At 39.5% G+C, this 12638-nt stretch overlaps 1 protein-coding gene across 5 annotated transcripts; it reads right to left on the reverse strand.

The window, feature by feature from the left end:
• Positions 1-378: 378 nt before the first annotated feature.
• Positions 379-11500, reverse strand: LOC127451240 (AP-5 complex subunit zeta-1-like). 5 transcript variants are annotated; one of them, XM_051715764.1, is made up of 18 exons: positions 11389-11500; positions 11111-11248; positions 10413-10599; positions 9500-9644; positions 8873-8985; positions 8584-8752; positions 8372-8413; positions 6926-7066; positions 6766-6803; positions 6133-6295; positions 5863-6041; positions 5390-5532; positions 4912-5064; positions 4671-4782; positions 4389-4486; positions 1458-1590; positions 1164-1378; positions 379-662 (listed from the first exon to the last, which is right to left on the reverse strand). In XM_051715764.1, the coding sequence occupies exons 1-18, from the start codon at positions 11427-11429 to the stop codon at positions 392-394; spliced, it is 2481 nt and encodes an 826-aa protein (XP_051571724.1). In that variant the 5' UTR covers positions 11430-11500; the 3' UTR covers positions 379-391. The 5 variants fall into 5 exon arrangements, 4 of the variants coding, with proteins under 4 accessions (XP_051571724.1, XP_051571726.1, XP_051571725.1 ...); XM_051715766.1 differs by lacking the exon at positions 11389-11500 and adding an exon at positions 10695-10764 and having other exon boundaries at positions 11111-11227; XM_051715765.1 differs by lacking the exon at positions 8372-8413.
• Positions 11501-12638: the final 1138 nt, after the last annotated feature.

Raw genomic sequence — 12638 nt, forward strand, 5'->3', positions numbered from 1 at the left:
TATGTCTTTATTTTTTGTTATATTAGTTTTAGACTAATGGAGACCTTGAAGATAACTGATTTTTAACTGAGAAAAAAAAAATATCAATCTATGCTCTATTTGAACAGTGATCTAATCACAAGTGGCACACATACAGTGTTTATTTAATTTATATAATGTACATTAGTCTATGACAATCATTTGAATAAATCATAAATCTGTCATGTCTTGATCACTCCCATGTTTGTCAGCCTGTGCTCGGCAGAACTGAAACTCATGATGAAGTGCAATGCATCTCTTACTCTTCCAGTTTCTCTGACATGCTCTTTCACCCCCACTTTTTATCTTAAAGGAAAAGTCTCTCTCTCAGTATTCCACATAGGTAATTAGTAAACAACTTCCTAGGCAGGCTTTATGTGGGCAGGAAGTTGATTTGTCTGTGAAGGATTCCGCTGACTGCTCTCATGCCCTGAGGAAGTGAGGCGTTGGTGTCTCTGTGCCAGCGGGGGCTGTCACCTTCTGCTGAAGGGGCCAGGACAAACTGAGCCACATTTGGTAACTTGAGTAAGTTAATAAGCTCATGAGCTCGAGTAATGATTTCCTCAGAGTCCTCCTCACTGTAGCATGCCGTTACAGGACCACTGCGGGCAAACGACCGCATTTTAGACAGAAAGAGCGATACTCTGAGAGAAATAAACAGAAATGGAAAGAGTGAGGAAGTGAATTAAGGATGCACTGATACACAAATATTGGTCAGTCCCACAAGATGATAATTTTTTATGTTATGTCTGGTAATTGATCTGATAACCGGCCTGGCTTTATTAATCTATACTGTTTTGTCTGTTTATTTAGAAAGAAAAAGCATTCACACAAGAGTTTCAACCACAAATTTTACATATTAAAATTAAAAACAGGCATTAGAAACATTTTAATGTACAGCAGAAAATACGAACAACTTAAGTACATTTGAAACTGGCACAGAAAATATTTGAATCAGGAAAAATAAGCCCTGATAATATCTGTTTCCGATATTGGTCTAATCTGATTGATGCTGATAGTAATAAACACAAATAATGCCCACTACCCAAATAGTCACAGTATACCTAGAGGAAATAAAGATGAGAATTACATGAGTACATCAAAGTAGGTTTTGTAAAGTTGAATTGCAAAGCAGGTTGGTGTACCTGGGGATGAGGTCCTGACTGCGTGTGGCCAGTTTAGTCAGGGTGGTCATGAGCACAGTGATAAGGCGAGGAGAGAAACTCGGTGGACTGGCTGACTGTCGCACCTGCGTGATCTCGAACAGCACCGCCTCCAAACTCTCAAAAAATGAAGTGATCAGCTCCACAGTGCAGCGACAGTCATACGATACCGACAGGTACACCCCGATCACCCACACCTGAATACACATACAAAAGTCACCTTAAGAAAAAACCCATGAGAGATAACTGTGATCATTAGGTACTTCTTATCCTCACCACATGTGTGTAGAAGTCCTCTTTACTGTAAATGTTGGCAGGTGAGCCTGCAAAGTCTAGTAGCTCTCTGGACTGATCCACAATCAGTGGAGGGTGGAGTTTGCACAGGGCCTGCAGGTGAGTGCTAAATACTCTATACCACAAAAATACATTCATTTACTCATGTACATATACAATTTCATTTAAGTGTTACAGTTGAAGTCAGAAGTTTACATACACTTAGGTTGAAGTCATTAAAACTCTTCTTTTTTTTTTTTAACCACACCACAGATTTAATGTTAGCAAACTATAGATTTGGCAAGTCATTTAGGACATCTACTTTGTGCATGACACAAGTAATTTTTCCAACAATTGTTTACAGACAGATTGTTTCACTTTTAACAAACTATATCACAATTCCAGTGGGTCAGAAGTTTACATACACTATGTTAACTGTGCCTTTAAGCAGCTTGGAAAATTCCAGAAAATGATGTCAAGCCTTTAGACAATTATCTTCTGATGGGAAGTGTACTGAATTGGAGGTGTACCTGTGGATGTATTTTAAGGCCTACCTTCAAACTCAGTGCCTCTTTGATTCACATCATGGGAAAATCAAAAGAAATCAGCCAAGACCTCAGAAAAAAAAATTGTGGACCTCCACAAGTCTGGTTCATCCTTGGGAGCAGTTTCCAAATGCCTGAAGTGTACCACGTTCATCTGTACAAACAATAGTATGCAAGTATAAACACCATGGGACCACGCAGCCATCATACCGCTCAGGAAGGAGAAGCATTCTGTCTCCTAGAGATGAACGTAGTTTGGTGTAAAAAGTGCAAATACCTGAAAGGCTGCTCAGCAAGGAAGAATCTACTGCTCCAAAACCACCATAAAAAAGCCAGACTACAATTTGCAAGTGCAAATGGGGACAAAGAAGAAATGTCCTCTGGTCTGATAAAACAAAATGGGAATAATGACCATCGTTATGTATGAAGGAAAAAGGGTGAGGCTTGCAAGCCGAAGAACACCATCCCAACCGTGAAGCATGGGGATGGCAGCATCATGATGTGGGGGTGCTTTGCTGCAGGAGGGACTGGTGCACTTCACAAAATAGATGTTATCATGAGGATGGAAAATTATGTGGATATATTGAAGCAACATCTCAAGACATCAGCCAGGAAGTTAAAGCTCGGTCACAAATGGGTCTTCCAAATGGACAATGACCCCAAGCATACCTCCAAAGATGTGGAAAAATGGCTTAAGGACAACAAAGTCAAGGTATTAGAGTGGCCATCACAAAGCCCTGACCTCAATCCGACAGAAAATTTGTGGGCAGAACTGAAAAAGCGTGTGTGAGCAAGGAGGCCTACAAACCTGACTCAGTTACACCAGTTCTGTCTGGAGGAATGGGCCAAAATTCCAGCAACTTATTGGGAGCTTGTGGAGGGCTACCCAAAACTTTTGACCCAAGTTAAACAATTTAAAGGCAATGCTACCAAATACTAACAAAGTGTATGTAAACTTGATGAAAGAAATAAAAGCTGAAATAAATCATTCTCTCTACTATTATTCTGACATTTCACATTCTTAAAATAGTGATCCTAACTGACCTAATACAGGGAAAGTTTTCTACGATTATATGTCAGGAATTGTGAAAAACTGAGTTTAAATGTATTTGGCTACGGTATATGTAAACTTTTGACTTCAACTGTGTCAAGATGACATTCCTCTGTTATGCCCTGTGTTCTTCTGATGTAAACGGCTGTAAAATTAAGCTGCCTAGTATGATACCACAAATGTGAGCATTATTAGAGTTAAGGCCCCGATATACTCACGGAGGTATACTTTGTCGTTCTTCGCTCAGAGACAAAAAAGTTTGAAACAGCTGTTACACACAGTTATTGTGATTTATTCTTTATTTATTTGTTTATTTATATATTTTATACCCTTTTCTCCCAATTTGGAATGCCCAGTTCCCACTACTTACTAGGTCCTCGTGGTGGCGCGGTTACTCACCTCAATCCAGGTGGCGGAGGACAAGTCTCAGTTGCCTCCGCTTCTGAGTAGTCAATCCGCGCATCTTATCATGTCACTCGCTGTTCATGACACCGTGGAGACTCACAGCATGTGGAGGCTCATGCTACTCTCCGCAATCCACGCACAACTTACTACGCGCCCCGTTAAGAGCGAGAACCACTAATCGCGACCGCGAGGAGGTTACCCCATGTGACTCTACCCTCCCTAGCAACCGGGCCAATTTAAGAGGCATATCTCACTTTGGGCAGATGTGTGAATGGCTACAGATGGCACATGAGTGAAGCAGCATATCAAACAACAGAGTGAATGGGAACTTAAGATTTGATTCCTTTTGTTGACTAATTAAATAAACAAAACAAAACAAAAAAAATCACATGACATGGTCTTGGAATATTTCTCTACGCGAACGACCATACAGATGTAGGTAGGGTGGCACCAGCTCACCAATAACTGTACAACGGTGCGTTCATGTTGACTGATCTTACATCGACTGATCAACATAACCAGAATGAGCTGTCGGCCTCAAAGTAGGTGGAGCTCCAGGTCACACCTACAGACGACGTGGGCCAATGGTAGTAAGGTGTTTAGCAGCCGGTACAAAGTTTTCCTGAAATTTCACGCTGACAAGCTTTTATGAACCACTGAAACAAACTAAAAAACACCTGCGTTTGGCCAGATTTTGTTCGAAATGACTCATACCCGTTCGATTTTGTATGAAGTATGCCAGGGCCTTTAGTCATGAAATTCACATGTGGAGCACTATTTGTGTCATGCGTGAAAGACCGTTTACCAGGTTCCTTCCATTTTGGTTAGGATGCTGCCAATAGACAACAGAAAGAGGCAGCTCACTAGGTTCCGGAACAGAGCTGAAGTCACTCAAGAGGGGCAAAAATACCCCAAAAATAAGAGATTCCTTACTTTTGGACCTCAGTGTTAAATGTCTTGATGTTGTAAAGCAGACTGCTTCTCTCCAGCAGCACCAGCAGCAGGTGGTTCATCAGTTTCTCATCAGCTATCTATAATAGCCCACAATGAAGAAACATTGGAACAAATGACTTTGAGATTTTTCCAGTTATTTCATAAAATAATTCTAATTACTGAAAAATGGAGCAAACATTCATTCTTTTTTTGCACTCATATGATCTTTTAAAGAGTTTGACCTCTCACTTAGTTACAGAAGAAGCCATGTGTGACTGTTACCTGAATGACTGTGTTGAAGTATATGCGCAGAAGCACAGGGACGACCTGGGCACACCGAACAACACGAGGACTCTCTGCCATGTCAGCCACAATCTCATGAAGCATTTTTAGCCTGAGGCAATAACATGAGGTTTACAGGTTGAGGTTTATCAGTTGTTATCACAATATTCATCTGTAATAATTCAGTTCAGTTAAATCAGTTTGACATTACATGACTTTATAGTTTGTTGTGAGGTTGTACCTGTCTATTGTGTCTCCAGTCCCAGCCTCAGGTCTGAGGATGTAGAGAAAGAGCCCCCTATAGGAAGGCTGACGGAAAGCATCTAGACAAGCAGCCATTTTTGCCCCCTGCTGGCCCCAAGTGCTATGGTCCGAAGCCTGATAGCATGCTGACCTGCAATGGCATCACATCACACTCTGATTCACACCACAGTCAACTGTTTTCACTTTCTATTCTATTTCAAGTTTACAGTTAATAGCCAAAACCTATTACCAAAATAGCAAAATAAACAACAGTTTACAAGATACACCATTTAGTGGGAGTTGAATGTGAAATGTTGATTCATTGTATATGTGTTGGGTTTTTCTCTGTTGTGTATATCTGAATCAATAAAAAAATTTAATTGCAAAAAAAAAACAAAACAAAAAAAAACAAATGCACCATCATACTGACAGATTCAATGACACATGTTACACAAGTAGATCAAGAAGTGATGTACCTGTGCTGGAGGTCCAAGGCTGCTGCTAAGCAAGGCAGATCCAGGAGTGTGTGCAGTAACTCAATGGCTGTATCAGGAGCTACCAGTGATGGAAGCAGCTCAACAAACTCAGTGATCAATCCTGGGCTGTTCCAAGCTAAGAACTGGGGACAAAGTGCAGCTCCTAGAGTTGAATATATTGCTCTTTCTATTTTATATATTGTGAAGTCAAGATTTCCATTGTAAAATAACTTAAATTTGGTGTATTTTCTAATGCCTTCAGAAGACTTGGAATATGATGCGTGAGTCACATGGACTACTTTAATGACACTTCTGGGTCCTTTTTCAATTTTAAAGTTAGTCATTATCAACTGCCATCGTATAAATATTAGCGAACAGGACATCTTTTCAAATGACTCCTTTTGTGTTCCGTGGATGAATGAAAGTTTTAAGAGTTTGGAACATGGAAAATTTTTAGGTGAACTATCCCTTACCTTTAGGAGGTTGGGGAAGCTCTGCCTGTAGTTGGCGACTCTGTCCTGCAGCATGCTGGCGTTGAGAAGACAGAACCGGATAAACTCAAAGGCTAGCATGGGCTCGTTGAACTGCTCAGCGGGACAGTGTCTAAAGAGCTGACTGAACACGGCCTCCGAGTCCACTGCGGCCGTCTCGCCTCATAATAGAAAGCACAGACACACATTCATACATCATACAACTGAAGCCTGCTGTATATTCCAGAGACTTTAGATGGGGAGATCACTCACTATGGTTGAGGTAGAACTGAGCAATAGGTAGAAGGGCTCGAGCTTGGGCAAGGTCTCCATTAAGTCTTCTGTATAGGGCTTTGATACTGGGGAATGCACGGTACACATAGGAGGGGTCTTCACCACAGATGATGTCCATTATTGACACGGACTCAACAATGCACTGTACAACAGATAAACAGTCATAATGTGCTCCTATGACCTTACTGTATGTTTTCATCATGGAGAAAATCAACAAAATTCATGAACAAATATAATGGTGTTAATTGGGAAAATAAAGAATGAACAAAATGTACCCCATTTATTTTTTTAAAGAATGCTCGATTCAAAAATCCCTAATCTTTTATATAAAAAATAAATAAATAACTTGCTCTGCCCTTGAAACTACTTTCGTTTCTAGCTGATGTCATGAATCCCTCTTTTCAGCCCCTGCGTTCCAATAAACGGGCCCATTTCTTTTTACAATCCAATCAATTCCTGATGAATAAAGAAGTCCTGATCTACTCTTTTTCTTGTGGAATATCCTGATTCATGCAGAAATGCAGCCAATTTCAAAAGTAAAATGGGCTGCAAAGAGAATTTCACATTGAATATGAAAAATACTGCTCATAAAAAGCTTGATACGGTGCTCACTGCTTTCTGTAGCTCTGTATCAGTCCTCTTCAGGGCCTCTGTATTGAGAAATTATGAGACAGAAATAAAATTATTCAACATATTTAGCAGCATAACATAACTTTACAAATAACAAACATTCCCCAAAAGCTGATATTCTGTATTTGTGTGATGTACTCACTGCGGTCACTTTGTTCAATGAGACGCTGGCAGTACTCAAACGCCTTCTCTCTGAGTCTCTCTTTGGGAGGAAGCAGTCTGCTGGAGGAGGATGTGGCCGACACCATGGACATCACTGAACTGTCCAACTCGGAGCGATCATCTGTATCAACAGCACAGCACATTACAGCACAGTAAACCACACTACATCACTCAGAGCATGATTCCGACAAGTACCTTATCCAGTGGGATCTGAATTTCAGGCATTAGGGTTGCCTGGACACCCAGAAGAGAGGGTATGTTCGGAATGGCATACTACCATACTACTTTTGTAGCAATATTTCTCATGACCTTAAAAACCTTTTGATCTAAAGGCTTATGCTTAACTAAAATTAATTAATTTCTTAATGCATATGTTGCACTGGATAGTAACGAAAAAGCAGCCAACAAGTGCACAACATACATGGAAACTCCTTCAATACTGTTTAAAAAGTATTTTAGGTGGTAACTCGTGAAGTTGGTTGAGAGATGATTTCATAATTTGGTGACTTTGCTATTATATAAAAATGTAAATAATAGTAATAATAAATAATGAGAAGTAGTCTAAACTTTTGAGTTAACCTTCTTTACAGCATATTCTATGTAGTTCACTAGTATTTAAAGGGAGAGTTCACCCAAAATTAAAACTCTCTCATCATTTACTCACTTTTAAGCCATACCAGATGTGTGACTTTCTTTCTTCTGCTGAACACAAACAAAGATTTTAAGAAGAATATTTCAGCTCTGTAGGTCCATATATTGCAAGTGAATGGTGGCCAGAACTTTGAAGGTCCAAAAAGCACATAAAGTCAGCATAAAAGTAATCCATACGACTCAGTGACAGTGGTTTAATCCATGTCTTCCAAAGTGATGCAATCACTTTGGGGCATACTTTCAGAATGTGAAAGTGAAAGTGGAGATTTATAGTAAAAAAGGACTTAAATATTAATCTGTTTCTCACCCACACTTATATTGCTTCAGAAGACATGGATTAAACCACTGTCACTATGTCGTATGGATTACTTTTATGCTGACTTTATGTGCTTTTTGGACTTTCAAAGTTCTGGCCACCATTCACTTGCATTGTATGGACCTACAGAGCTGAAATATTCTTCTAAAAATCTTCATTTGTGTTCAGCAGAAGAAAGAAAGTCTTACACTTCTGGGATGGCATAAAAGTGAGTAAATGATGAGAGAATTTTCACTTTTGGATGAATTATCCCTTTAATTCCGAACATAGCCATAGACTCAAAAAATCAATTTAGATATACACAGCAATCAATTTGGCCATGGATTACGAAAGCTTTGTTATTCAGTTTGAAGGAATATTGGAAAAGTTAATCATTCCATAAAGTTAGTTTCTGATTGTGAGAAGAAAAGGCAAACTGGCTTTGAGTTGATCTTTTCAGGCTTCTGACTTGCATCTTACCTTGGTGCTGTGATTGAATGACCTGTGTTCCTATTAGTGGAGCTAGCAAAAAATGGAAATCCAATCTTGAGTTACTTCTTAACTACATGAAACAAAGCATCTCTCTGATATGGGACAGTTTCTTAAACAAATTAACTTCACTAGGGAGAAAAAAAAAATGATGTTCTACCTGCACTAAAGGTGTTTGCCCAAATAAATTCTGTTCAAACTACCTGATTCTGCATTTGTGGTCCCATCCATGTCATAAGTGAGCAACCAGCTCTTGATCATGGAGAAAGTGTACATATTCATCCACTGATCCTCAGTGTAGCTCTGACCCACACACAGTACAGTGAAGAAATCCCCTGTTACCACCCCATCGACTTCTGTCAGAGGTGCTGGCTGATGAAGAGACAAAATGTTGACAGTCCATCAGTACAATGAGATCATTCATTAGTATCATTATCTACTTCATTTGAGCGTATTGGTTGACAATAAATCAAAAGTAACAAAATTCTCTACCTGACGTGTTCTTGGTCCACTGAAAAATCCCCCAGAAGACATGGATGCTCCCTGCTGCATACTTGCATATCGCAACCAATCCACTAGCTTACGGCTGACCAGATTCACCTGATCTAAATATAGTGACCACATATTTCTGTGATCAACTTTGTCTTATCTAAATTATGCTTAAATCATTTTTTTCCCCCCAATGTCTATGAAATTAACAGGCCATACCACTGAGGCTCACGGTATTACTGCAATCAAACAAAACGTGCACTCAGTAATTTTTTGTTTATGTTGCCGAGCCGATACGGCAGGCTTTTTGCAGCATCACGCAAAAACAAAAGTTTTCAGTTACCAATGATATTGTACAAATGTGCTATTCACAGTCAGACATGATTAATTTGTTCTGCGGGTGAAAGTGTCTGATAACGGGGGCTACCAAGAGAAAGTGAGTAGTATTTGATTGGTCATGTGATCACAACATGGTGCCCTCTATGAGGTGACCCGCTACATACTTATTAGGCTACTGACTTGACTGGAGTCTTCAGTATTTTAAACTTATTTTTCGAAAATAATATTAATTTATTTATGTGTAAAACTTTTTTTTCTTGAGGGGGAAAAGGTGTGCACCTGTAATCTTACCATCTGTGAGAATCTCTGGATATACACTAATAATTTTGGAGAGGATGGGAAGAGCATGTTTGGAAATCTGCCCCTCGGAAAGCCGTGACTCAAGACTTCTCAGCAAATGGTGGCACAGGGGAATCACATCTTCTTTATTTCCAGCCTGCAAAAAGTAAGATCATTACTTCATGCTAATCCCAGAAGTGAATGACTTTTTATTTTCTGCAGAACACAAATGAAGATTTTTAGAAGAATATCTCAGCTCTGTAGCTCCATACAATGCAAGTGAATGGTGACAAAAACTTTAAAGCTCCAAAAAGCACATAAAAGCAGCATAAAAGTAATCCATGTGACTCCAGTGGCTTCTGAAGTGATCTATTTGGTTTTGGGTGAGAACTGACCAAAATATAACTCCTTTTTCACTGTACATCTTGCAGTTGCAATCTCTAGGGACAAACATGATTTTTAAGCTCGATTACACTTCCTGGTGCTTGATGCATATGCAGAGCGCTAGACGGCCCTAGAAAGTGTAATTGAGCTTGAAATCATGATCACCAAGGAGACTGCAGATGTCAAGATTTATAGTGAAAAAGGAGTTATATTTTGGTCTGTTCTCACCCAAAACCGATTATATCACTTCAGAAGACATGGGTTTAACCACTGGAGTCTTATGGATTAGCTTTATGCTGCTTTTATGTGTTTTTTGGAGCTTCAAAGATTTGGTCACCAGTCACTTGCATTGTAAGGACCTACAGAGCTGAAATATTCTTCTAAAAATCTTCATTTGTGTTCTGCAGAAGAAAGAAAGTCATACACATCTGGGATGTCATGAGGGTGAGTAAATGATGAGAGAATTTAATTATTGGGTGAACTTTCCCTTTTACAGCAACATATAACATAAAATGGCATGGTGAAAAGTTTGTTGACCCACCTGAGAGAGCACAACGCTTGCCAAATGGCTGATGGCTCTGCTGTCCTGGCTGAGATCCGAGCAGAGGCTGTGCACACTGAGAGGGAAGCTCTCCTGCAGTATGGAAGAGGACAGAACCTGAAGCTGCTCTGGGCATGATGAAGAGCGAAGAACCGTCTGCAGCTTCATCACCAGATCAGATGGAAGCCTGATGGAGCAGGAGATGTTAACTTAAAATGTAACTATGCGCCCTTTAAAAGGGCAGATCACCCAAAAATAAAAATTCTGCCATCATTTACTTACCCTCATCACGTTATTGCAAACCCACATGACTTCTGTGTAACACCAAAGGAGAAGAATGTCCGAACTGCTCCTATCCATGCAATGAAAGTGGAAGAGGACCAGGAGCTGTCAAGCTCCAAAAAGGACATAAAAGCATCAGAAAAAAACTTATGTTTACTCTATAAGCCTTCTGAAGCCATAAATATCTTTGTGTGAGGAACACACTAAAATTGATTTTGTTATTCACTGAAAATCTTGCTTGACAGCTGTGGTCACCATTCACTTTAATTGCAGCATGGACATTCTGGTTTGGAACATGAGGGTGAGTAAATGATGACAAAATTTAAATTTTTGAGTGAACTATCCCTTTAAATGTACCATAATACCTTTATGTCTATGTACTGTTCAGATGAACATTTCAGGTGAATGTGACTTACTCTCTGGCATATTTATTGGCAGAAACTATCAGATGAAGCCTCTGAAGGGAGTCCACAGTCTCTCCACCCAGCTCTTTAGGGTGCAGCTGCTTAATGATGCGCCCACAAAACTTCTGCAGATCTTCCTCCTTTATTTCTCTGAAAAGCATGATATTTCATTAAATAAATGACTCTGGCATGGTGATGAACTTGCCTACCACACAAAAATGACAAACCATGTGACCATTAAAGTTCTGTAGTATCCTAGTATAGCCTCTGAAGTAAATATCTAGTTTTACCTTGCCTGCTTTATTAAACTCTCCGTCGCGGCAGCATACATTTTGAGAACGATGTACTGACAAGTCAAAACATTAGAATCAAAACATCTTCTCCGTCAGCTATGATGTCCTGACAGCAAATCACATGACATTCATTGGTTCCGCCTCGTAGGCGTCAGTCGGCGACAAAATAGTGCAATACGCGGGACTTACGAGTGAAATAAAAATAGAATATGTGGTAGAATTTTCATATCTTTTAGAATGACTAGAGATAGCATAATACATAAAATGATATTAACATTTCTCACAAACAATTTGTACATTTTCGTCCAGCACAGGCGGAATTGTCATGTAAGTTTTTAAAGGGTCATGAACACCCAGAACAAATTATTATTATTATTTTTTATCCCCTTTTCTCCCATTTTGGAATGCCCAGTTCCCACTACTTACTAGGTCCTCGTGGTGGCGTGGTTACTCACCTCAATCTGGGTGGTGGAGGACAAGTCTCAGTTGCCCCCGCTTCTGAGATTGTCAATCCGCGCATTTTATCACGTGGCTCGATGTGCATGACACTAGGGAGACTTGCAGCATGTGGAGGCTCATGCTACTCTCCGTGATCCATAAACAACTTACCACACGCCACACTGAGAGCGAGAACCACTAATCGCGACCACAAGGAGGTTACCCCCATGTGACTCTACCCTCCCTAGCAACCGGGCCAATTTGGTTGCTTAGGAGACCTGGCTGGAGTCACTCAGCACACCCTGCAGAACAACCTTTTTAAGATGTTAACAGATATGTACAGGTTGCACATAATTTAAAACAATGACAAAATTCATTCTTTTTATTAGGGGAAAGTTTTTATTTTTATTTATTGTTTTTATTTTTTACTTTTTATGAGACATTTCGTAACCTTGTGTGTGTGCTGCTTCAAGTGAGAAAACATACTTCTGTATTGTACTTCATTTGTTTCTTTAATTCTTTCATATTACTTACGGTATATATTAAATCATTTCTTTAAATTCATTTTAAATATAAAATTTTACTTATTACTTCTCTTGGTTGGGAGGGTTACTTTTGAGATGTATTCCACTACAGATTACAGAATACATGCTGTAAAATGTAATTTGTAACATATTTCGTTAGATTACTCAAGGTCAGTTACGTATTCTAAATACTTTGGATTACTTCTTCAGCACTGGTAGATTTTTTTCACTTGTTTTGACTATAAAAACTCTGCCAGTACAGTAAGACAAAATACACATGTTAAA

Source organism: Myxocyprinus asiaticus, chromosome 14 (genome assembly GCF_019703515.2).
Source record: "Myxocyprinus asiaticus isolate MX2 ecotype Aquarium Trade chromosome 14, UBuf_Myxa_2, whole genome shotgun sequence".
NCBI classification, from domain to species: domain Eukaryota; kingdom Metazoa; phylum Chordata; class Actinopteri; order Cypriniformes; family Catostomidae; genus Myxocyprinus; species Myxocyprinus asiaticus.